Genomic DNA, 25,906 nt, shown 5'->3' on the forward strand with positions numbered 1-25,906 from the left:
AGAGACTCAGGGACAAATTTAAGGCAACATGATGAAACAAACATGAAATCATTCCAATTGAAAGGACAAAACTACTCCGTGTCAACTATTGCAATAAATATAACTATGCTCTGGACAAAAACAAATTATATCTCTGCTATTCTTTATGCAGTTGCAAATGTCCAACGAATTTAATTCATGTTATGCTCTCCTTAAATGCACACGTGTTATTCTAGCAGTCTGATTAGTTTTCTGTTTTTTTTAGATAAAGGATTTGGTTTTGCTTTAAAGTTGCATATTTATTTTGGTGTGTCGTGCACATTGTCTTCCAGGAGCCCATGGACAACAGGAAGAGGCAACCCAGTTCTTCCAGTGCGGGGAGTTTGGTCTTTTGGTCCTCCTCGTTGCCCCGTCAAGCAGCGAGGGTCCTGATTGTGGAGGCACTGCCCCCCGGTTGGTCAGACACTTGCTCCGTGCTTTGTGATGCCTTGGACAACTTCCTGTCGCTGGCCTGCAGCCTGGATGGACCCTGCAGGATACCCCTACTCAGCCTCTACGCCATCAGCAGGCAGCCGGAGTGTCTGCTGCCATTTGTGGTTAGAGAACATCACAAAAGCATGTTTTCATGCCTCTCTCTCTCTGTCCATTCGCATTCAGTCTGGCTGTTTTTTCTGCTTACAGCAGGTCCGTGGAAATTTGGCCAGGCTACGTTCCTGCGTGGAGGAGCTGAGGTCTATTCCAGGTGAAAGTTGCATCAAAAGTGCAGCCAAAGGAGGCGATCTGCTGCGACAGGCGGTGCTGGACAGTCTGCAGCAGTTTAAGCAGTTTATCAGACACACCAGCACAGGCAACCAGGCCTGCAGCAACGCATCTGTGGAGGTACATAAAGGCTCTTGTAGTCTTCTTTTTTTATTCCTCTGAACTGGAGACTTTCTGGAAAAGGCCAGGTGTCCAGCAAAGTTTTTGCAGGGGATTTATTGAACTCTGAGTGTACTGCTGGATAGCTTTAATTTCTCAGATCAGCGGAGGAAAACCAGTCAATGAATCATACGTTTGGAAAAGTCACAAGTTCAGCAAAGAAAAGAGTCAGAAAAATCTTAGAAAGAAACTTTGTTGCACTTAACTTTTAGAGCTGAAACTGTCAGCTCTATCCTGAAGGCTAAAGATGTTGATCTTTCTGATAAAAACTTTGCTCCAGTTCAACATCATGCTGTTTTTTTTCTTACCCTTCTTTGATAAGGACTGGAAGTGAAAAAATTGAGGAAAGGGAAACCTCTCCGTCAATAGATTTTCAGTCTCTTGAATTAAACTACATTTAGTTTCAGATTTTTACTTTCCAATCCAATCTGCAGGTCATGATTTGTGCTTCAAGTCGGCATATAGCTACAGACCTCTGAGGAAAAGGAGTTGGAGATGCTGGGGATTGAACCCAGGACCTCATACATGCAAAGCATGTGCTCTACCACTGAGCTACATGAGCATGTAACACTTTCAATACAAATCAAATTTCCACACCATGCATAGTTTCACTGTAAGTTGCAAGCGGGGCACTGATTGCAGTTTTTCGGCTGATCGCCAATCTTTAGAAAGCTTGACATTCTGATTTTTTTTTTTTTTTGTCTGAAAAGGTGCTAAAAATAGCAAGAAAGTGGCTACTTTGGCAACAGTGTGGCGACTGTTGTTAACCGCTCACATACAGACGTGACCTGGTGGACGGGTCGGTCAGTCAGCAGAACAGAAGACACAGTGGCTGACTTTCGGACATTTGCGGAGGTGTAAACGGCCAAAACTATTCTAACTACAGAGTAAAACTATCATCTTACATCAATCCCTGTAACACACTGCATCTATAAAGCATTAGAAGCGCTGCTTATTTCAGTCAACTCAAAGCTCTTGATTGTGATGATGTTTGTGTAGATGTTCTTACAAGTTGCTAAAACTCCAGGTTGTCAAATTTGGGATTAAAAGTCCGTTGAAAGATGAACCAGTCCCATCTGTGCTTGTTAAACTTTAATGCTCTACAGACTCCAGACGCAGTGGTTTCTGGATGAGGAGTTTGTGGATGACACACTGGGACGCTCTGTTCCCAACATCAGCCGATATGAATAGCTCCTATTACCAGACACAGAGGCATAATAACCCTGTGAATGAGTGTCTGCACGCCTGTCGCTAATCTACTAAGACAATACAAGTTTTTATCCACGCGCCTGATTTAGGTGAAACCAGATATTTACTCGTTTCGTTTAAAAAGACTGACGAACTATTTCTCACTTTCTGACATAAAAACAAAAAAAGCTTTTCCACTTTAGGAATGGAATAATAAGCATGACGGTGTTTTGGAGTTTTCTTTGTTGTCTTTAATTTCAGAAGTTCACATTTATTACTTTAGTATCTAGTAGAGTTCATTTTAACTCTGTCCAGAGTGTTTGAGCTGAGAGCAAAAAGGTAAACAATGTTAAACAAATATATGAGCTACAACTGTTTTGGTTATCTTGTACCTTGCATTTCTTTAAACTCTTAATAATCTTAATAATCTTGATGCAGTTGGTTTTGTAAAATGTCTTAAGATTATTTTTTTTTAAATATAAGGACAAAATTATATTTGGAGTTTCTTTTTTTGTTTGTTTTAATGTTTTCACAACACATCTGGTTTGAATTGTTTCTAAATAAGTTGCTTTTAATCGGTTCGCCTCCGTGTTTTCTCAGGTTACCGTGGTGACCAGCCAGCCGGGGCGCAGCCTGATTCATCAGTTGGAGAGCGGGCTGAAAGGAGCCGACCTGGTGCCCCTCAGGCGGCTCCTGGTTGTCCAGATTGTTGGAACGAATGACTGGAGCCAGGACTCCCATTCACCTGAAGCCACAGTGACTGAAGGTACGACGCATAGAGGAGGATTTTCAACTGATAGTATCTGAAAATAGGCAAGACGAGTTGTTTAAATGTTGCTGTCTGGCGCTGCTAGCTGTAAATGTATCCAAGCCCCTCCTGTTCACACTCACTTCTGTTTCAACCCATTCATAATGTTGCATTACTAATGTTTTTTGCAGTTTCAGCATAACTGATATTATCACAGTTGGTGGGATGTTTGTACCATCCAATTATTTGCCAGTTGCTTCACGTAGCCATCGCCCTTCTGCTCTGCTTTATTGACTTGGAGATATTTTCAAGGGAAGGAAAAGCGAAAACAGAATTTTGTAATCGAGTGCATCATGAAATGAGGACATCGTTGAGCTCTCTGGAAGTTTGTTTTGCCCCAAACTTTTACGTGATGAAAACCATCACACTAACGATGTTGTGATGTTTTTCCTGCCTCACACAGTTCGATCAGTTATGCAACGCTGTAAAACTTGCTGTCTGCTTCTCGGCTTGTTACATAACATCTGACAGAAATGGGTGTTCCTTTGTCCCACTTCTTCCCATTTAAACCTTTCTGTCGCTGTAACTAGCAACAGCGTTGTTTGGGAGCATCGAGAGAGTAGAAGCAAAACAGAAATCACATTTCTCCTGCTACTTAAACCAGCACACATTTCTATTTATTGTATCAGAATATTTACATTAGGATTGCCGAGTTCTTTTTCTCAGTCAAATAAATCAATTGTATTTGAAATAACTGAAGTGGAAAATGGAGATGGACTCTGGGTTTTGTGGAGTTTAGATGCGTTTTTTTCTGGAGTGGTGCTGGGATTTTTTTATGAAACCACATTTAAATGCATGCATACATACATTCATACATATGTGTCTTTATTGGAAATATTCTTTATTGACTGCTGCTAAGGGATCTTATCCAAATGCACTGTTGGAAGTTTAAATGTTGCAGTGATAGATTTATAGATATAACTGTTTTCCTTGTGCATCTTCACTGATCTAAACTTATAAGATGAATTTATGACTTTTAACGTGAAAATTAGAAACATGATGGGAAGTTTGCAGTTTGCTCTTTCTTCTGAAAAGGAATCTGAATTGTCACATTCAGCCCTGATAAAACTCAAGAATGACGCCAGCTGGAAAGAAAAGGCATTTTAAAAATGCGCGGTGAATCTTTTAGAAGACAAAACATGTGACATTTAAATTGCCAATAAATCTTAATTATACAATGAGCTGGAGTTTTAATTTGAGACAAAGTGCAGAGCATAAAACAGATAAATAAATCCTGCATGAAAAAAATTCTGCAAATCTTCCCCTTGAAGGCCGACATTCCTGACTGCAGACTGAAAAACGATGAACTCTGGTCGGATGTTGATGTTACGAATCTTTGCACGAGTCACTGTCGGGGCTGGAGGACGTCCACAGCAACGCCGTCACACTGACAGGAACACTTTCCGGGGCAACAGTGATAAATTTCGTTTGTCGGATTGTCTCCAGAGAGCACTGTGGCCTTGGGAACGGGGGCAAGCTTAAATGATTAATGAGTTTCATTCCAGCCCGAATTTTCTTGGTGAAGCAGATCTTAACAATTATCTAAAATCACCACTAGTCTGATTTGCTTCGTAGATCATTGTTGGTTTATTTTCCTCCGAAGCAGACAGCGATTTAGTAGGAGACTTGACGCATTGTGAGGTGTTTTTGTTTTTCCTCTTAATATTTTAATTATAGCTTTCATTTGAATTGATAGTTTCTGCGAAAAGCACACTGACGAGCGAAAGCCCGTCTTGTTTTCAGCGAAAGTTTTCCTGAGGAAATCTGCCACCAGACACTTGATATGCCAAGTAATTCTACAGCAAGTTTGTTTGAATAATGCATGTCAGCAACAGGCAAGTTGAGGCAAAAAATGGGCTTTTAGCCTTGATTTAAAGGAACTCAGTGTTTCAACAGTTTCACAGTTTTCTGGAAGTTTGTTTCAGAATTGAGGAGCAGTGAAATTAAATGCTGCTTCTCCATGTTTGGTGACTTGTTTCCAACAACCAGTTATTACGTGTAAGGGGATCAGTTGGTTTTTTACTTACAAAGAGTCAGAGTGTTTTGTACAGTTCTTGTAATTCCCGATAATAAATAAAATGATCATTTGAACAGATCATTTGTATTTGTTTGGGCTATATTTGTCACGTATCATGATCTGCTTGATGATCTGAAACGTTTGGTTGCGACAGTAAAAGCAGAAACAGAAAGAAATCGTAAGCCCTTTGTGTCGTCGTTCAGAGATTCATCCATTTCAGCCGGCTAACTAACTCTCGCTTCCTCCTCCTCCTCATATTGTATTTGGAAAAAAGCTTATTCAAATCAGCACTCTGACAGATACGTTTCATTTTCATAACAACTTCATTTACATTTAGCCCACAGATGCATGTGCCTCTAATCCAAATTCAAAAGCACACTCTTTGGTCTATTTACGCACCCTTCCAAAACGGGCTGTCTTTACATTATGTGTTGTTTGTGGATCAGCTCTCCATCAATGCACCCATCAGTCTCACATGAATAAACTTGTTTGGTTTTAGCTGGAAGGTAAACAGTCAGCGCTGAGACAACAGGAACTTGAAGGGAACGGCTCAGATGTGTTCGGGCGCACAACCCATCGTCTCTTCTCAGCTCCAGCTTCCTGCCGCCACACAGATAATGCTGAGCTTTGCCTGTCATTTCCAAACAGCACTAAACATCTAAATTCTGGGAACAGCAATAAAAAAAACTAAAAAAAAAAACGTAGAGTCATTACATCCACAGTCAGCCAAAGATTACTCCTTTTTTTTTTCTTAAACATTCCCTGCTGTTAAGGCTTTTAATATTTATAGTGTTTATAAACTCTAAAATAAACAGCAGCTGCTTCCTATGAATGATGCATTTACAAATGACATTTAATCCCATATAAATTGCTCCTTTTCCTAATTTTGTTTGATCTTTCAACATAAGTGAGCTGACGTTTATGAAACGTATGCCACAGCATTCATAATGGCTTTTAACGCCGCGACTCTTAACTGTTTTATCCGACGTTCGTGTTCAGAATAAACTTCGTCTAAATTTAGATTTGTGGTTAAAATGAGCAGCTGATTCGTGTTGTGGATTAACAGCAGCTGCAGCTAAGCTTTGACTTTCTGGCCAAAGAGTTGGAGATGCTGGGGATTGAACCCAGGACCTCATACATGCGAAGCATGCGCTCTACCACTGAGCTACATCCCCTCCTGCAGAAACCTCAATCATAACTCCCTAATACCTGTCTCTGCCAGTAGGTGGCAATAATTGACATTGACAACATAAAAGAAGAAAGTGAGAATATTGCTATGCTGCTTACCCTTTATTTTCAAACTTCAATCTGCCTGCTTGCACCAGATTACTGTTTTTTAAGGATTTTTGATTTTTTAAGATATTTGACAATTTCTGAATATTTTTGCTTTTAGCCTGTCTACTTCTTAAACGTGTTTAATGAGAAGCTCAGCTGGGGATTAAACCCAGGATGTCATCCAAGCAAAGCAGGCTCTCTGTGCTGGATCCCATCTTTGTAAAAAAAAAAAGTGACAGATGAATTATGGCATTTATGATTTAAAAGTTGTTGTTTTTTTACTTTGGTAACTTCTGAAGTTGGTTTGAACTGGATGCTGTTTAGATGCATCAGAGTATTTGGAGTTAAATACAATTCCAGAACCACATTTTTTTAGATTCTGAATAGTCACACCATGCATCACTTCCCTTTCACTTCCTTTTAAATCAGGTTCTCAGGTCCTGATAAAGTACATTGAAGGTTGTTTTTACAATGTGACAAAATGTGAAAACAGATGTGAATATCCAAGACAAACAAGGAACAACAGGTTAGAGCTCTTCTGGCCTAGACTTGTTCACATATGAGCAGAATGTCAGCTTCTTTTGTAGCAGGCTGGAGTGTAAACGCATTTACCAGGAGATAAAGGTTTCTAATCGCAGAGATTTCCCCTGGTCTCACCTATCAAACACCAACACTGCGGTCTTTGTTCTTTTACTCAGGGAGTTTCACAACCATTCACACCTTGAAGTGAGATCAGCATATTGGCATTTTCTGTAACTTCCCACAAGGGGCAGCAACTTGAACGCAGTGTAACTTAAACAGGCCTATTAGTGTCAAAATGTACAAAGCTAGAATTTCTATACCACAGTCAGAACTGAGGTGGCCTTTCAATGTCTTCAAAGAAGCAACATTTCTATTGTTTTATAATTATTCCATAAAGACATTTAGTCAGATTTTCCTTAGTTTCATTTTCTGACCATATTTCCCTCAATTAAGTTTTGTAAATTTAGGAGAAATGATGAATAAATTATCTTAAATTATCTTAAAATCCAGAGTGCTTTTTCACCCTGACGGTTTTATCAAAGAAAATTTGTAATCTTAAGTCTGCCGTTTGTGTGGATTGCTGATCCTAAGGAATTTGGCGCCGTATTTAAAATGAAGGTAATCACATTTTATGAAAGCAGTGGTAATCACCAGTGCGTCTACTTTATTACAGCAATTAACGTGGGGGCTTGTGGTATTTCTTTGAAAGCTTTGCCTAAAACCTCTTAGCGTTAAGCAGAAGCAGTCACATCTTGGGTAAATTTTAAGCTGGCACTCTTTAGGCGGTTCCTGGATGTGTCCCTCCACAGAAACGGATTGTTAGCACATTATATCACCTCTAATCCTCTCTCCTTCTTTTCCCTCTTTCATCCTTTTCCTCTCATTCTCACTCCTCTCAAGCCACAGCACTGACTCACAGTCACTTCTGGCGGGGTTTTTTCATCACGTTGCACACATCTCATATGTGTGTCCTCCACACACGACTCATGGCTGTCTCTTCTTGCACATGTTCCCCATCTCTGTCTCTCTGTGCTTGAGATGTCAGAGTGCCGTATGAGTGTGTGGTCTCTGAGCCAATGCGATTTTCTGTCATGATTTTCACTTTTTCTTCAATCAAACCCCACTTCACAGCGTGCGCAATTCCCCATCAAGCCACGGCAGATTCCCTCTCTCCTCTCCAGCTGTCTAATTGCTTTCTCCTCCTCCACTCCCTCCTCCTGTTTTCAGGATAGCTCTTTGCCGCTACGTCTCCCCCTCCTCCTTTGTACTTTGCGGTAAAATATCTAATTTCCTCTATCCTTTCATCTGCTTTATCTCTCTTGTATTACCACAGATTTGTGACGTTTCAACCTAGATCTACGGCGCTTCGTTTTATTATCTAGTTGTAGACTTTATTTCAAATTAAACTCCCTTTAACCCCAAATCACTTTGTTAGTCTGAAACTGGAAAGCATTGACTCGTTGTCCTTGATGTTTAAAATGAATTACAAGAGACAAGTTATTAATTGGTTGTTTCATAAATATTAGAAAATTATTATTAAGCTAAATTATGTTACGCTGACAAGATGGCATAAGATTAATAGGATCTGGTTCAAACAGTGGTAAAGAGTTAGGCGTTTACCACATCAGTGGATGTTGAACATAGTTTTGTTTGTATGAAGGCCAAGAAAAACACTTCTTATAAAAATAGCTAATAAAAATAAATATTCTGAAGACCTATTATTAGTTGAATTTTGTAGATTTTAGATGAAGATTATATTGTTCGTAATACCTGTTTTAGGAAGATTTACTTCCAAAGTTTTTAGGTAAGTGCATCCTTCCTTCTACCCACCGCCCCCCTCATTGATTGTCACAGCATAATTTGCACCCTGCCCGACATTATTCGGACATTATCTGAAGGAGTCAAATACGTGGATGCAAATATCCATGACAGACTTTAGCTTGCCAGCTCATGAATGCCAAGTGCTGATGTGTGAATGGGCTACTGTGGGCCATTCAATACGATTTTAATGAGCTGACGAGTGTTATCTCCTGGCACTTTGGAAGACTAACAGATACAATCAGTTTTATCCAACTCTGAAGAATCCAGTTCGATCCTAATTCACAGCAAATCAACCCATTTCATTGCATTACATCACAATCATGTTGTCACACAGATCCAGTTCACTTTAGATTTCAAAGCTTCAAATTGAGTTTAATGTAATTATTTTGTCCAAAAGATTTTATAGTTCAATCTTAGGAAAGAAGGATTCTCAAATTGATTAGTTGTTTTGAGTCATTAAAATTGTTAAACTTTTTATTTAGATTTATCAACTTGATCTCAAGAACGGACGAAACTATAACAGCTTGTAAAAAGTAATACTTTGTATATGCCATCAATAGATTCCACACTCCAATTTATTAATTTAAGGTTTGGATTAATTACTCATGAAGTAAGTCTGTAAGTCTCTAAAACTGTTGTCATTTAACAAAAAATACAATAAATACAGCTCTGGAAAAAACTAAGAGCCCACTGCATTGAGCCCCATTGAAAACATTCTGGTTATTCCACCAAATATTGATTTCTGAACTCTTCCTGAGTTCAAACATTAGTTTTGTTGTTTCTAAATTAATATGAACTCGTTTTCTTTGCATTATTTCAGATCTGAAATCACTGCATCTTTTTCGTTATTTTGACCGTTTCTCATCTTCTGAAAATAAATACTAAATTTTTACTTGAGACATGTTGTCAGTAGTTCATAGAATAAAAGAACAATGTTCTTTTTACTCAAACATATACCTATAAAGAGTAAAATCAAAGAAACTGATCATTTTAAGTGGTCTCTTAATTTTTTTTTTCCAGAGCTGCATATTTAACAGTATGTGAGATTCTACAAGTTAAAAAGTTGGAGATGCTGGGGATTGAACCCAGGACCTCATACATGCAAAGCATGCGCTCTACCACTGAGCTACATCCCCTGATAGAAGTAATCAAGTGGTCTCTTAATTATTTTTTATTGTGAGAACTACAACAGAAAGCAAATTTGTTAGGAATATTGAAAATTTGGGGTTTTATTATTGTACTGGATCCTATTTCTCTCTCAAAGCTAGAAGTAAATTAGCATCAGCAACATTTGTACCACTCCTGGATTATAGATTTATATATGAATACTTTTGGACATGATTTCACAGTTACTGTTTTGCTCTTAAAGTGACAGTATGTGAGATTTTACAAGTTAAAAAGTTGGAGATGCTGGGGATTGAACCCAAGACCTCATACATGCAAAGCATGCGCTCTACCACTGAGCTACATCCCCTGCTGGAAGTAACAAACCACAGCGCAACCCAGCAGGTCGAGATGGTTAATCTGCCATTTCTCTAGTGAACCTCAGAAGGATTATATCTGTTAGATCACAAGGCATTATTTGTGCTGAGTTAGATAAATAGTGTATTATCAGTTTTACTAAATCAATTTGGAGGAAATAATTCGTCACTTTAGTTATTTGTGAAAATCTTTTCAGCTACATTCTGCCTAAATAGGTCTTGGTCTCTCCATTTTCTCTTCATGTTTTGCATTAATTGCACATGAAATCATCACATGATCAAAACGATTTAAGAGACTCTAAGCAGCTTTGGTCCCATGTTTTGATTATTGGGGCCACCACTCCTGTCTGCCAGGCACCCATTCAACATCCAAGAAGTGCCCTAACCAAGACTATCCCCTAATTTCAAGAAAGATCAGCTCCTCCGGGTGCCCTGGAAACTTTTTATCTGATTTGCCGATGTCTGCCTCTCAAATTCTGACCAGGTTTAAGAAAACCGTCCACTAAATGACAGTAACCTGAGTCGAGGTCTGCTGTTCCTGGGATGGACCTCTCTGCTGCTTCAGGGCAGGCGAGGCTAAATTAGCATTTTTACATCCCTTTTGCGAGACATTTCATACTTCGGGGTCAAACCACAGGAATTTTAAAGTAGCTAAAGACTATTATCATCCCCAGGTTCTGCTGGAAACTTGAGAAAATCAAAGCTAAAAACCTGGAGATGCTGGGGATTGAACCCAGGACCTCATACATGCGAAGCATGCGCTCTACCACTGAGCTACATCCCCACTGTTGCTATATGAGCATGTAACACTTTCAATACAAATCAAATTTCCACACCATGCAAATTTGCTATTGTTCTTTGCTAAGTGAGATTTATTTTCACAAGAGGAGCGTTACGACTTAGTCTGCCTCTAAACCTACGAAAAAAGAAAAAAACAAAACCAAGAAACCACAACAATAAACAACATAAACAATTATAACCTTTCTGAAAAGTACACAGTATAACAGAAGAGACACTGAAACAGTATACCATGTGTTTGTTTCTAGTGTTTTAAAATTTCTAAATTGCTTGTTTGGGATTTTCTTTGACAACTTTTGACATCTATTAAATATGCATGAGCGGAGTCTTTAGGCTCCAATCTATATCAATAGGAATTAAGTGAGACTTTTGGTGACAATAGATGCTGGGGACTAAAGCAGGACCTACATGCAGAGCTTATTCTCCTCCACTAGCTACAGGCCCTTTGGCACAGGTGTCATCATAAAACACTGAGTGAACTACTGTTGCATTTCAGTCCTTTTTAATAGGAAACCTACTTGCACCATCAAAAGCGCTTTTCACTTGCCAACTGTGCTGTCGGTTAACGCTGGTTCTGACTATTTGATGGATAAATATTTACATCATTACTTGCGTCATCACGTGTTGTCACGGTTACAGCGTTCCAACACCTTTAAGGGACTTTGCTGGATCCACTCCTGAACTTGAACCTTCTCATTTCATCTTGAGTGAATCCTCGTCCTGGGAGGTGCTGATTAACGCCGTTCTTTTCTTCCGGCTCCGTGTTAAATCGTAATTCCGCTTTTCAACCAGCCGCTTCCCTTTCATCTGCTGTTGCAGCCGCACACCGGCAGACATTTACCTCGGATTGTCTTCTCGCTCTCATTTGGTCAATTTTCTATCACAGTGAGCTAGTTCGGCTCAGTGTGTGGTTGCACACAGGCAAATCCCTACCCAGACACACACACACACAAACACCCTTCTACTGTATGCTTGGCTACGAAATCAGTTAGAACGAGGGTTTTTTTTTTTTTTTTCTCACTAACAGTAATTAAGTTATTTGTTACGTGCACATTCGGTCAGTGCCAAGGTTAGGCTGTTCACACCTCTGCATTAACAGAACAGCAGGTGGCCACACAGATGGAGAGCAGCGTCTCTGTTTGCACCAGATTTGAGCCCGTCACTGAAACTGGCTGGCTGCTCTGCGTCATGACGAACATCCACATGTCCTCTTCTCACCTGTGTCAACGCCTCAGCTGTCCGTCAGTCTGTTTTGTCTTTTATATTTTCTGCTTGGCACACAAGAAAATATACATTAGAGATCTAGAATATAGCTAAGGAGATAAGACAGAGGCTGTCTGACACATGGTGGGGTGTCAGTCGTAGTTCAGCTGGCAAAGGAAACAGCTTCGATTTGGTTCCTGCTTTACACTGGGGATGGGACAGATGGTTGGTATAGAGAGAAACTAAAACGTTTCTCAAAGAGACTGACAGCTATAAAACATCCAGAAGGTGTAGCTTTAGTGTCTGTCTGCTATTCTCTATTTACCTGTCTACTTCAGGCTTGCGTAAAAAGTCCTTTGCTTTTAAAGATTTATGAGGCAAAATGTAAAAAAAAATTAAAAATCTGAAGTATTATGAGGTTTATTGTTTTGGAAAACTGAAGAAAAATTGAAAAATCTTTTTTGTCACAGTTTGTTTACAAAAAGAAAATAGTTGGCTGGGCGGTAAGCTAGGTTCCTACTTCTACTTGGATACTGCAGTGTATTCAAAGGTATTCACACTGCTTTTATTTTTTTTTAACCACATTTTGTCACCAACATTAAACATAATTTATTGGTATTTTATGTAATAGAGCAACACAACGCATCCCAAAATGGAGGATAAAATGTTTCTTACAAACATATTAAACCCAATTTACTTTGACAATTAGCTACTGCGATAAGAAATGAATCTATGTTAAAGGGGACGAATTATGCGACATCACATTTTGCAAAATTTTTTACTTCCATTTCTAAAAACAGCCCAAGTGTTTAAAAAAAAACATCCAGCCGGTTTTTGGCAATAAGTTCATGTTTTTTGGTGTCCAGAAAATGGGCCATTTGCAAAATATCTGGAATATAACGTCACAAATCAGCAGGTTCTCCTCCTCACCTAACAACCCCAGCAAATCCCAGCCTGTTACCTAGCAACCCCAGCTGAGCTCCAGCACATTTGGTCAGCTGATTTTACTGCTGTGTGTGCTGTCCACTGGGTGCTGGAAAAGAAAAATGTTTTGTTGTCGACTTCCAATTCTGAAAGCACCTGCTGCATTCTTGTTGATTGTGCAGGAGGCTCCACTTCTGCTTTTCTTTGCAAAGATGTACAGTTGTATGAAGCATCTGTTTACAGCCATTTTTACACGTGAGTGTAAATGTTGAGTTGGGGGCGTGGCCAGCAGCAGATTATTTGGGTTCAAAGTGACAAAACTCCCGAAAACAGCTCATTCTGAAAAGAGCTCAAACTAGGCAGAAGTGACCATATTTGTAAAAATGTCATTATCTAAAAACAATTTTGTGCAATAAATGTAATCAACATGTGTAGTATCGGCCAACATGTTCAAGGAAGCATAATCGATCACTTTTAAGATCCTTTACACATGGACAGCATGAGATCCAGTCCATGTGGACAGTCCCACTTCACTCTGATTTTTGTGATTCTTCCATTTTCTTCAGGATTATTATTGAAACTCACTTTGTCCAAACCTTTCTGTTTAGCTTCTCTTTTAGTCGTGCTGAGCCCCTTGTTTTATTTATATCAACATCTCAGATACTAACATACAATCCACTGTGATGTTTTGTTGATTCTTTTTGGTAGAGTCTGTAGACATCTGGTGGTTTTATTAAGACAGAAGTGATTAATTTCCTCTGCTATATCAAAATACTTTCCTTGCCTCTGTGTGGCTGATATTTTCTGTAATTTTCACCGCTCTCTGATCCCTCTGTGTAACTCACTCCTCTTTCATGTGGCTCTCTGATATCAAGCATACTTGTATCTTCTTTTTCCAAGTGCTTCAAAGAAGGCAGACAGCTGCTGTCCTCACTTAGTCTGCGTGTCCTTTTCTGCCCTGAAATTCATTTTTTCCCAGATTGTGTTTGAACTAAGCTAAACTAGTTCGTCTCACCATTACATTTTACAGTTACTTTTTTGCTTTAAGAGCAAAAAAGTAACTTAGAAATCATGTCCGAAAGTATTCATATATAAATCTATAATCCAGGAGTGGTACAAATGTTGCTGATGCCAATTTTCTTCTAGCTTTGAGAGAGAAATAGGATCCAGTACAATAATAAAACCCAAAATTTTCAATATTCCTAACAAATTTGCTGTGTTTCTGTGTTGTAGTTCTCACAATTATTCATTATTACCATTAAGCATCAAAAACACATGTATATACAGCCCTGAAAAATAATTAAGAGACCACTTGATTACTTCTATCAGGGGATGTAGCTCAGTGGTAGAGCGCATGCTTTGCATGTATGAGGTCCTGGGTTCAATCCCCAGCATCTCCAACTTTTTAACTTGTAAAATCTCACATACTGTTAAATATGCAGCTCTGGAAAAAAATTAAGAGTCCTCTTAAAAGGATCAGTTTCTTTCATTTTACTCTTTATAGGTATATGTTTGAGTAAAATGAACATTGTTCTTTTATTCTATGAACTACTGACAACATGTCTCCGAAATTCCAAGTAAAAATTTTGTATTTATTTGCAGAAAATGAGAAATGGTCAAAACAAAAACAAAAAAAAGCTACAGTGCTTTCAGACCTCAAATAATGCAAATAAAACAAGTTCATATTAATTTAGAAACAACAAAACTAATGTCTGAACTCAAGAAGAGTTCAGAAATCAATATTTGGTGGAATAACTTGGAGGCTTTCTATGAGGTTCAGTGCAGTGGGCTCTTAGTTTTACCAGAGCTTCATTGATTGTTGAAAGAACCACCATTGTAATCCATCAGAAGCTGCTCATTCATGTTAGTTTCTATACAAGCTACGCAACTAAAAAAAAACCTCAATTTTACTTTAAGGCCATCTGACAAACTGCTTCTACAATACTAGACTTTGAGAAGTACGTTGCGACGCTATTCCTCTTATGTTTGCTAAGCAGCTTTTTCCGTGTTTCCACTGGTAATTTGATGGTTTATTTTTGACAATGAGCTCACCATAATCTCGAACCCCACCACAGATTATTAATTTCAGTTCAGGACTTGGGTACTCCACCCACTTCCAGCAGGAAAAATATGTTTTTAAACCTAAATTTACATTTTCAAAGCTAAACAAAAGGATCTGAATGTAATATGAAAGAGATTCTAGAATCAGCTAATAAACCTTTCAGAGATTTGCTCAGAAAATAAATAAAAGTCAAACCTCTTGGAGCATCATGCTACCTTTAAGTAATCAGATAAAGCTTTGCATTATTTGTAAGTTGTTCAAATCTCTCTGAATGATTTCTTGTTCTGCCTCTCCTTTGACAGCCAGATGAAAGAGCTTTTTCTTCCCTCATCTTCACGTCCTTTTCAGCCGTCTGTCTGAATTAATGCTCGCTGCGACCGCATCACTTTAACAGAAGTGACTCTGAAGCAATTAGGTCACACAGCCTCTGGTGTGGCGAGGGCCCTTGTTTCAGACCAGATGATCAATGTCCTATTTGTCATCATCTCAAACGGCATCAATGCGCCATTCATCATTAATATTTACACAGACATGCTGACAAGCGAGGACACAGTGGATGCTGTCAGTGTCGTTGATGTCAGCGGGAAATTCCACAGACGGCAGAACTTTTATGTTAAAGCACATTTTGAAGTTTGCACCGATTAGGGGACTGGCCTCAGTGTCGAATAAAGTCAACAAACGGGCACAAGAATGCATAATACTGCAAGGATCACAAGTCCTTTTAGGAACCTCACGCTCCTTTAAAACCTTCACAGAATATACTGTTGAGTGGTTCAAATTGCCTAGAGCCATGTTTTTGTTGCATTTAATTTCCCCCAGTATTAAAACACCTGAACGCTCCATAACTTTCTGTCAGTTTTACTGGGATTTCATATCACAGACTAAGAACATAATAGTGGCATCGAAGGAAAATGATGCATGGTTTTCAACGGTTATGCAATTAAAACCATGAATTTCAATTAAATTCAATCCACAGTACAATATGCTCAACTAGTTATTCAAAGTAGTTTCTGTCAAAAAAAACCCCCAGCAGATTGTATCACTGACTTCGTCATTGACTTCAAAGGTGTGCCGTGCATTTTTATTCAACCCATGCAAATCAGTAGATAAGTTTCCATCCAATTGCCTTGCAAATTTTGAGCAAACTTTTAAAATATTGCAGGAAAGAAAATGCCAATTTCGCGTATTTCCATCCACTGGTTTGGAGCGAATCAACCAAGCTACGCAAATCGTAATTTCGCAAGATTTTGACGTAATAAGATGTAGAGGTCGCAAACTAGTTTGAAAAACTGTGAAGTTATCCCCCCAAAACTCTGAACTTTGAAAGTTTTCAGAGTTTTGTACCTCTGGTAAGGCACACCACCTCAAGCTGATGTAAAAACGTTTTTGTGAAATTGAGGGACTTATTTCGAATTTTGGAAACTTTTCCAATGTGATGCTTCAAAAAAAATGTTGATGGAAATGCTTTGTAAAACTACATTTTGCTACAACTGTAAAACATTAGAGTATGTCTCTGCTTGCTGTGCATAGAAACTGTAACTTTTGCTCAATCTTCTTTGATTGAACGGTCTGTGAACGAAATCTTAAATCTTGGACATTCTAAAACATTTATAATATTTTGCTCTAAACCAAGCTTTGTAACTCTTGCTGTATGTTTAGGGTAGTTTTGCTGGAAGCCGAACCTCTTTACCCAATCACAAGTCTTCTGCAGCCTCTAGCAGGTTTTCTCCCTGCCAAATTATGCTAAGTAAAGCATCACCCTGTATTTAGCTCAATTCATCTTCCATCATCTCCAACCAACTTCCATGTTCTTGCTGGAGAAAAGCGTTCCCGCTTTCACCACGTTTCGAGATGCGGGTGTTGTGTTTACGGGTAGTTTTAGTTGCACACCATGTGGCATTTTGTACATTGGCCACATTGTTTAATTTTGGTTTCGTCTGACCAGAACACTTTCTTTGTGAAACAAACTGTACGTCTTACAGCTTTCTTTCAACAATGGCTGTCGTCTTGCCACTTTTCTATGAAATTTGTGGAATGCACAGCTAATACTCGTGCTGTCTTGCAGCTTTGTTGTCTCCATTTCAGATGATGGATTGAATGGTGTTTGGAAAGATGTTCAAAACTCGGGATTTTGTTTTCTAACCTAACACCTTAAAGCAGCCTTGAACCTTTAATTACCCAAACAAAGATAAGATCATGGAATTTGCTAAAGTTTGCAAGAGGCTTTCACCGGGATTCCCATCACTATCCCAAACACAGTCCATTATCCTTATCACCAGTACTTATCTCTGAGTGGAAACAAGCTTCCCCTTCTTGTACAGCATTAGCGTCATTACTAAAGACAAAGAAGCTAATGTTAAAACGGCTAATGGTCATGAGGATGAAGCACTTGTCCTAATTCACAGATAAAAGAAAGCATTACTGTGTGTTTGTCAAGGAGCGTGTGAGCTGAGAGGAAGAGCACTACCTCTTAGATAAAGCAAGTAATCTGATTATCCTCCATTTCACAAGCAGAAGTAAAAGCCTCATGGATAATGGGCAAAACAAAGACAGCTGGAAATGTGTATATGTCGGGCTTTTAGAGCTGTGGGTGGTCAGAGCCAAATGCATTTCACCTGTGCGTGCTCCTAGAAATAACACTCCACAAAAATATATCACGTTGGAATAATCTGAGACTTTAACATCTAAATATTTAATTTGTCCACCAGCCAACTCTTTAACTTTATCTGCAATTTGCTGCTGAGCAGGCAGCATAAATAGGGATTGTCTGAATGAGTTTACTGCTTGGATCAACTTTCTGCTGCTGCTGGAAACATGAGGAACATGAAGCTGGATGATGCTGAAAATGGGTGGTTTCATTTTTTGTTTTACGTTTCTGCTTACCTCTTCATCACACTGTCCTAAACTGACATGTTTAAATATTTATTTAAATATAAAAATTTTCTTTTTGTCCAATTATTGCATAAAAAAACAGGCTAGCAAACAGAGGTATTTATGCACAAAATAACCAAAGGGAACTAACAACAAAATAAGACAACAATAAAAAGTACAAATTAAAATCAATACATTTAAGTCAAAACGGAACTGAAACAATTTAATTGTTTAACATATGTAGGTTAGGATACTTTTTTCAGATGATATTTAGAACGTACTATTACTCACACCGCTCCAGAGGTTAGCAATAGCGTAAGCATGAAGTGTTTAAAATACAAGTTAAAATTCAAAATACAGACATTCATGAGTTATTACTCTGAAGTTAAAGCAAACATTTGCCGTTTTCTGTAACTTCAGGATCATTGGGATTTTTGTCATTCATATTTTCAGCACATTCATTTAGCTCTTAACATGTGACAGCCATGAATCTGTCATACAGCAACAGTCTTCAGTCAGAGGCCTTTTTAGATTTGTTTCAAGACTGACTGCTACTGGAACATCACCCTCCACAACTATTTGAAGATACTTCAATGAAATGAGTTGCAACATTTAATTTCCCTCTGGGATGAATAAAGTACTTTTAAATTGAACTGAATTAGTGCTCACTAACAGCTTTAGTATAGATTTAGTGGCACTATCAGCCATTATTAGCAGGATTTTGGACAGAAAAGTGGCAGAAATGGAAGTGGGGGAAGACATGCAGCAAAGGTCGTGGGGTCAGAAGTCCAACCCTGAACAGCTGCATCGACGGCTAATAGCCTCCATCTATGGGGCAACAAACACAGAGGCGCTGCCACTCTGCCACACGCAGCCCTGCTTGTTAGTTTTCCTTACTTGAAATGTCATTAGCATGTAAAAAAAGAAATGCAAATGCACCTGAACACGTCTGTTTCTGCATTAATGTTTGCAGGGCTTGAATAATTATTGTTTAATCACGCTTTAAATGCGGTAATTTAGAAAAGCATGATTGCGCACAGGAGGCTTGTCACACGTTTCTGTCTCTAATGAGATACTACCACCCCCCGACATGCTAACCTTAACATGCATAGCAGGGTTTACACCCGCTAACACATGGAGGAAAACCTAATGAGATTCAGGAGCACCATTAGACTTGTAGATCAGGGTTAGGTCACTTGCTCCGGCTCTTGATTTAATGAATGTTTTATCTCCAATCAGAGCAAAAAGGCGGGGACAAAACACCGAGAACGTGGGGAGAGCGGATTAGGACGACTGCTGGACGTAATTGATTTTTGTTGTTTCTCAGTGTTACCTGACTTAAATACACACTATTAACCAACCGAGCAGCGATTGGGAAGAAGATATCCACAGGAGGATTAAGCAGATAAATCCCCAGAAGTGAAACGTATAACCTTGCTGCTTTATTGCTCTCAGCCGAACACACTCATGAGGATCGACTGCTCTTCCTCTTTAAAGCATCACTTTTCAGTATCTAAACAACTGCAAGATATAAAACGCCTCTTTTTTCCCTTCCCTCTGTAGCACATCCTCAGACGCTCGTAAACACGAGCAGACTCGGTGGTCTAATTACGAACATTGCTGACGTTGTGGTCTGTCATCCATCACCCAGCTCACCCATCCGTCTTCCCTCTATCTCGTCTTATCCTCCTGGTTTTTCTCCGTGTGTTTATTCCGGCTCCGATGGCTCCTCCTCGCTGCTGTCCTTCTTTCCTACTTTACAGACATTATCGTAGAGAGTGGTAGTTAATGTCCTCTAACTTTCTTTTTTTCTGACCTATATCCCTCTCCCAAGAAGAAAACATGAAGTTTCTCTTTCTTCATGCTAGATGGTTCACTGCTTTACTGCTGTCAGAAATTAAACCATGTTCAGTAGTCTTAATTTAGTACACAAAAATTAATTTGTGTAATTAAAAGAAATATAAAATATCTGTGTTGGAGTATTTATCTTATGCTAGTTCTGATTTGTCCTTTCTGTTGACTTTTTGTGACTGTTTTTGTACAATTATTCCCTCTTTAATGCTGTGCAGCTGGAAGGACTACGCTTTTGCTTTCGGGCCGTTGTGACGATGTGTAATCGTGGTAACAAGGTTTTGTTTTTACAACTGGGAGCAGCTGATCATCAAATCAAAATATAAAACAAGCCCTGAACTACGACCTTAAATCTCAGAGGGTTGACGGATGCAGAGGAAAGACACAAGAAGGAAGTTCAAACTATCCCTTCCACTTAATTGCCAGACAGAGATTTAAAGAGGTGTGGCAAAAGCAAATGAGCTGGATTAGCAGTACTTAACTGATGGTGTCACTCTTTACATCTTACTGTGTGCTAGCATCTCTGCTGCCCAGAAATTGAGGTGTTAGCATATTATGACAGTCATAAAGCAACAGTCTTCAATCAGAGGCTTCTTCAGAGTCGTTGCAAGACTGACTGCTACTGGAAATCCTTCCCACCCGCACCATCCAGAGTAACTTCTTGATATGAGTTATAACAATGTTTAATTTCTCTTTGGTATGCATATATATAAAGTATTTTTGATTTGAATACACAATCTGTATATTGGATTGAGATCTGGACTTTGACTAGGCCATTCCAGAACATTCTCTTTGTTGTCTTTAAGTGGAGCTTTTTGCTGTATGTTGGGGATCCAGAGCCTGCTGCTGCATTCCCACAGCATTATGCTGCCAACATTATTCCTCACAGTTAAGATGATGTATTTGTGGCGATAATCAGAGTTTAACAAAACAAAACAAAACAAAACATCTTATGTGATGGCCATGGAGATAAGTTTTCATCTCATTGGACCACAGACCTTCTGGTCTACTAAACACCTTTAACGACCTTTAATGAAAAGCTTGCCTGAATCAAAACGCCTTCAGCTGCTTTTTGAAAGAATCACCAGAAGTTATAGATCCTTTATGCTCAAAAAGTGTGTTGGGGGATAGAGCAACAGACTGCGGCTAAGGATGTGGGTTAGGGTCAGATCCGAGATCAAAAGAAGAATTGACTGCAAAAAGCTCGGAAGTAAGGACTTGGATTTTAAAAAGAGCTCTAAAATGAACTGATAACCACTGAAGCAAAGCTAAAACTGATGTAATATTGCCTCTACTGTGAGTTAAAAGCTGAACAGCAGCAATCTGGACTCCTGGGAGGCAGTCAAACGCTCTTTAAGACAAATTAAAAGGAAATTACAATAGTTTTTGTGATAAAAATGAAAAATATGACTCAAGTTTTGCTCTAGTAATTTCAAAAGACATTGTCCAGTCAAAACGAGTTCCTGACTTCCAAAGATTTAGCTGAACAGACAAACCTGCAGCTTTGGTGTGTCGTTTAATTTAACGGCTTTCATCGTCTGCTGTGTGCAATCTTCTTCCCCAGTCAGTCAGTTTATGAGGACAGCCAGACCAGAGCCTTGCTCCTTATTTTTCCTTATTGATTGATTGAACTGCTGGGTTCTGAAGCAGGCCGAAGCGCAGACAGGAACTTGGGGATTTCTGTCTGCGCTTTTTAATGAATAAATAAGAAAACAGTGGACGAGGCATGGAGCGTGAACCGAGGAACAGGATGGGCAACGAAAAGACCCGGCAGGGAGTGACAGAAACAGAGACGAGATGCATATTTACATTATGAAACATGTTGTGTACATATTGTAAAAATCGGTTTTTATTGTGACATAAGGAAACCAATTTTAAGTTATGTTATTTCTTAAATAATATAACTTCCAGGGGACAAGATTAATGTTTAATTATTGTGTTTTTTAACTTTAAAATTATTTCTTGGAATTCATTCTTATGTAAACCGATTCTTGCACAGCTGTCTTATTATACTGACGAGCAAAAGTTGGAAAGAATTAAGGGACGTTTTCTTTAATCCGAAGGCGACTTTCCCGTGTGACTGTTTGACACGTTGAAGCAGACGTGCAATTCATTACTTACTAGCAAAGTTTAAATCTTCCTTTAACCTCTCTGACTCTCACAGGGACCAATCAGAGGAGAACGAGCAAACGCAAATCTTTCCCCTCAGACGAAGCGCAGAGACGAAGGACTTCTGCAAATGTTGGCAGCTAATCCAAAAAGCTAACAGCACAAGATGGATCAGATAGATAGCTCAGTCTACTGTAGGAATTTAGCTTCGCTTAATTTCATCCAGACGTGGAGAGTGGGGATATTTTCATTTATTTTCCCCCGCTCTGCGTCCAACTTATCCTCCCCTCTGTCGACCTCCTGATCCTCTGCTCTCCCTCCAGCCCCATTAGTTATCCGCTGATGGCTCATTAACTATTAAACAGCAGGAAAAAAGGGGAGGATGGACGAGCCGAGTTTATAAGGTTTCTGTCAAGCCTGCAATAATAAATGGACTCTGGGGATGAAAGAGAAAAAGTTATGTTAGAAGAAGAAAAAGTGGCCAGTTTGTCCTTTGAAGTAACAGATAAGCACAAACAACTGGATGAAATACATTCTGATAAATTATTTTACATGGAAAACATCAGACGTTAATGAAATCTCTGCACACAGGGCATTTGGAAAAGTTACATCAAGTGACTGTGAAGCCCTGAAATGACACTCCAGAAGATTGGCTGTCAAATGCTGTTGAAGTCTGTTGAATAATGCCGCCATCTAGTGGCCATAGACAGCAATTCCCCTAAGCAACACTTTTTGATGGACAAATAAGAGCGAGAGCATGTTGTTGTCAATCATAATGAAAGCCAAGCGTTGTTTCTCTTGCAACCTGTTGAAGAAATCTTCAACAAAATTCATCCAGCTTCCTTAAGGTCTGTGAAAACTTTCCTTTAGTCATTAGCTACTTCTGGCTAGTGCCTGTCTACTGTCAGCTCAGGCACTTAGAGGCACTGACGTCTTTCTTATCTGTATTTTCGTCCCTTCTATGATGTCGTTTTTTGTTTGTTGTTTTATCTCTGCCTGCTTCAGGGAAGGACTTCAGACACGGCAGCATAGATTATCAATACAACCTTTAGAAAACCTCCGTCTTAAGCTTTTGAGATATTTTGCATATATTAAATAACTCTATGTATCAATGGTCAACGGCACACTTTTTATATATATCCTGTAGACATAAATGGTTACATTTCAAACATTTATTTATGAAACCTGTCGATTACTCGGTTTCTCTGTAAATTTGATTATTGCATAAAACCAGAGGTGTGCAGCAACTGGTTACATTTAATTAAGTTTTTTGGGGGAAAAAATATTTCTTTTATACCATACTTTGTATTTTTACTTGGGTTATGTTATTATTAAGCTTTGCTACTCTAACCTAAGTGAAATGTCTGGATTGCTCCACAAAGCATCCGACCGTGGACGAAATAAACTTTAATTATGTTTGGGGGGGTTTTCTATCTAATGTTTTCCCTCCACACAATTTTCCATTAAACCGCTCAGAAACATCACTTGAGATTCTGTATTAATGATCTTTTGTGCCTTACCGTCCTTGATGTGGATGTCAACGTCATTTTTTCATCATCTGTAAAACATAAACATCAGAATTAGGGGAAGTAAACACTCAATAAAATTAAAAAAACAATACTACTGATTTATTTTTTAAATAACTTGGTATTTGGAGAAAATTACAATTGATCACCTAAAAAAAAAAGAAATTTTTCCTACCTTTTATTATGCCTGAAGAAAATCAAAAAATAAATTGTAAAAAAAAAAAAAAATCCTGACACCTAGGATCATAATTCATGCATGAAAGGGTTAAACCTTTGCACAGAGCTGTATCTTGCAGCATATCAAATGGTCTGATTTCTGTGTGTTTGTGTCTCTGCAGACTCACTGATGTTGGGGACGGAGGTGGACCTGCAGCAGGTGGAGAACAGCGTTTTCGCCATGGAGATGGTGTTAAAGGCGTGGCTCCAGGAGCAGGGGGGAGACAGGGAGCACCTCCACCTGCTGCTGCCCAGCCCCTCTGACAGCCCGCTTCCAGGTCCAACTCAGCGGCCGGCGCTCAGAACCGCACAAGCTCAAACGTTAAACAAACTCAGTGAAATGTTCTGTCCCACCTGTGCAGTTTGTGTGAAGTGTGACATGCTGGAGCGTCTGATAAGCCCCGCCCTCGTCCCCTCCACCCCCAGCCTGGGCGTTAAGACAGAGAGCGTTCGAGACTTCCTGCCGGCGGTCAAGGGCCCCGGAAATCAAAGCCCGACTCCTCAGAGGCTGAGAGTGATCAAGTAAGTGAAGGAGAGAAAAAAACACAAACTCTGAGCCTCAGGATCTGCAAGACAGAGCTCATATTGGTGCTTGAAATCCTTGAAAATGCCTGAATTTTGGAAAGTGCTTAAAATTCACGCTGCACAGTTTTGTAATAAAGTGCAATCTAATATTTGCTTGAAAACTTGAACTGGAAAATGTTGTTTACATTTGAAACCGAATGTTTTCAAATGCCTAATAAAAACTGACTTTTTTTTTTTTCTCACTGTCTGAATTTAAATCAGACCAAACTGCTCTTGTTTTGGGTGAGTTATAATTATCAAAATTGTTTCTACTTGCTAAATGCCACAAAACTTACCAAGACATTTTTTGTAACTGTCTTTGCATATGGTGTTTTAACATTTAATTTGAGCTGGAAGGTCATTTAAATTAGCATGATTTTTTGACTTAATGACCTACTGACTTGCATAATTGAAATAAAGATTGACTTATATTTTTTACACTAACCAACATTATTGAAATCTCAAAGCATCAAATTTGGCTACATAAAATGTCCCTATCTCATTAGTTAATAATAGTAATAAATGATGTCATATAATAGTACATTTAAACTGTATTTTATAGTTCATTTGTATTGGTTTATCTCCAAAGTGTGAGGCTGGAAAAGTTTGAAAATGCTTGGAAAGTGCTTCAATTTTACTGTGGGAAAAGTGTACAAACCCTGGAAATATATTTTATTTTTTGCGGATGCTTCTTTTTAATTTCATCTCCTCAAAAAACACAACATGAATGTCCTCTTCCCTCCTGTTTCTGCCACGTTCACTCTTCCTAATTTTGTGTCTGGCTTGATGAAACAGAGGAAAAGAAACATGCGAGCCCTTTGCCGTCCGTGAGATGAAACCTCGCTCCAGTAGAATCTCTATGAATGCCTTCTTTCTGACTGCATGGAGCAGCGGAATATTTCTTAGATGAAACTCTCTCTTCGTGTTAGAGGACGCTTTGTTCTGCTCTGATGTTTGAAGCGTCTTGGAACGAGTGAAACCGAGCGGAAAAACTTCACAGGGGCTAAAAGACGGTTTTCTGGACTGACTTGTTTATGTCCTCCATGTGCTTTGCATCCTTTTGTTCACGTTCTTCGACTTCTGGGAGAGGGAGAACACAAGAATGAGTTAGCAGCCGAGACGGAAAACCATGAGATGTTTTTGTGAAGTTTTGATTTATAGATAACAGATTCTACTGGACGCAAACACAAAATGAAACGCAGGGCCTTGAGAAAGTAGTCCTTGTAATTTTTCACATTTTGGCCACTAAATTCAGTGCCTTTTAGTTAGATTTTATGTGATGGATCAATACAATTGTGTGTATAATTGTGAAGTGAGGTGAGGAATCAGACAAAGTGTGCAGCCTGAAGACCCCTTATGACGGAAAACAACTTTGGATCTGGCGTTCCCTCGCCCGGACGCGGGTCACCGGGGCCCCCCTCTGGAGCCAGGTCTGGAGGTGGGGCACGATGGCGAGCACCTGGAGGCTGGGCTTTTACCCTCGTAGCCTGGCCGGGCTCAGCCCGAAGAGGAGACGTGGGTCCCCCTTCCAATGGGCTCACCACCTGTCGGAGGGGCCAAAGGGGTCGGGAGCACTGTTACGGGCGGCAGCCGAGGGAGGGGACCCTGGCGGTCTGATCCTCAGTTACAGAAGCCAGCTCTTGGGACGTGGAACGTCACCTCTCTGATGGGGAAGGAACCGGAGCTGGTGTGAGGCTGAGAGGTTCCAGCTAGAAATAGTCGGCCTCACCTCGACGAATGGCTCTGGTTCTGGAACCAGTCTCCTTGAGAGGG

At 39.4% G+C, this 25,906-nt stretch overlaps 1 protein-coding gene and 6 non-coding genes across 9 annotated transcripts in view; 2 read left to right on the forward strand and 5 right to left on the reverse strand.

Annotated features, from left to right (window-relative positions):
* m1ap (meiosis 1 associated protein) overlaps positions 1-25,906 on the forward strand; it is a 44,905-nt gene that overhangs the window by 8,507 nt on the left and 10,492 nt on the right. For 2 of the 3 annotated variants that reach the window (XM_016662057.1, XM_016662058.1), the window contains exons 5-6: positions 23,692-23,847; positions 23,932-24,091. In XM_016662057.1, the coding sequence (XP_016517543.1) occupies positions 23,692-23,847; positions 23,932-24,091 (316 nt within the window). Of the gene's footprint in view, positions 1-315; positions 576-660; positions 859-2,685; positions 2,852-23,691; positions 23,848-23,931; positions 24,092-25,906 lie in introns of those variants that run through there. The other variant, XM_016662059.1, reaches the window with a different exon arrangement.
* Positions 1,388-1,459, reverse strand: trnaa-ugc (transfer RNA alanine (anticodon UGC)). The gene has a single exon. It is a non-coding gene; the product is annotated as a tRNA-Ala (tRNA).
* Positions 6,014-6,085, reverse strand: trnaa-cgc (transfer RNA alanine (anticodon CGC)). Its single transcript has one exon. It is a non-coding gene; the product is annotated as a tRNA-Ala (tRNA).
* Positions 9,593-9,664, reverse strand: trnaa-ugc (transfer RNA alanine (anticodon UGC)). Its single transcript has one exon. It is a non-coding gene; the product is annotated as a tRNA-Ala (tRNA).
* On the reverse strand, positions 9,931-10,002 carry trnaa-ugc (transfer RNA alanine (anticodon UGC)). The gene has a single exon. It is a non-coding gene; the product is annotated as a tRNA-Ala (tRNA).
* trnaa-cgc (transfer RNA alanine (anticodon CGC)) lies at positions 10,722-10,793 on the reverse strand. The gene has a single exon. It is a non-coding gene; the product is annotated as a tRNA-Ala (tRNA).
* Positions 14,263-14,334, forward strand: trnaa-ugc (transfer RNA alanine (anticodon UGC)). The gene has a single exon. It is a non-coding gene; the product is annotated as a tRNA-Ala (tRNA).

This window comes from Poecilia formosa, unplaced genomic scaffold, assembly GCF_000485575.1.
Source record: "Poecilia formosa unplaced genomic scaffold, Poecilia_formosa-5.1.2 Scaffold357, whole genome shotgun sequence".
NCBI classification, from domain to species: domain Eukaryota; kingdom Metazoa; phylum Chordata; class Actinopteri; order Cyprinodontiformes; family Poeciliidae; genus Poecilia; species Poecilia formosa.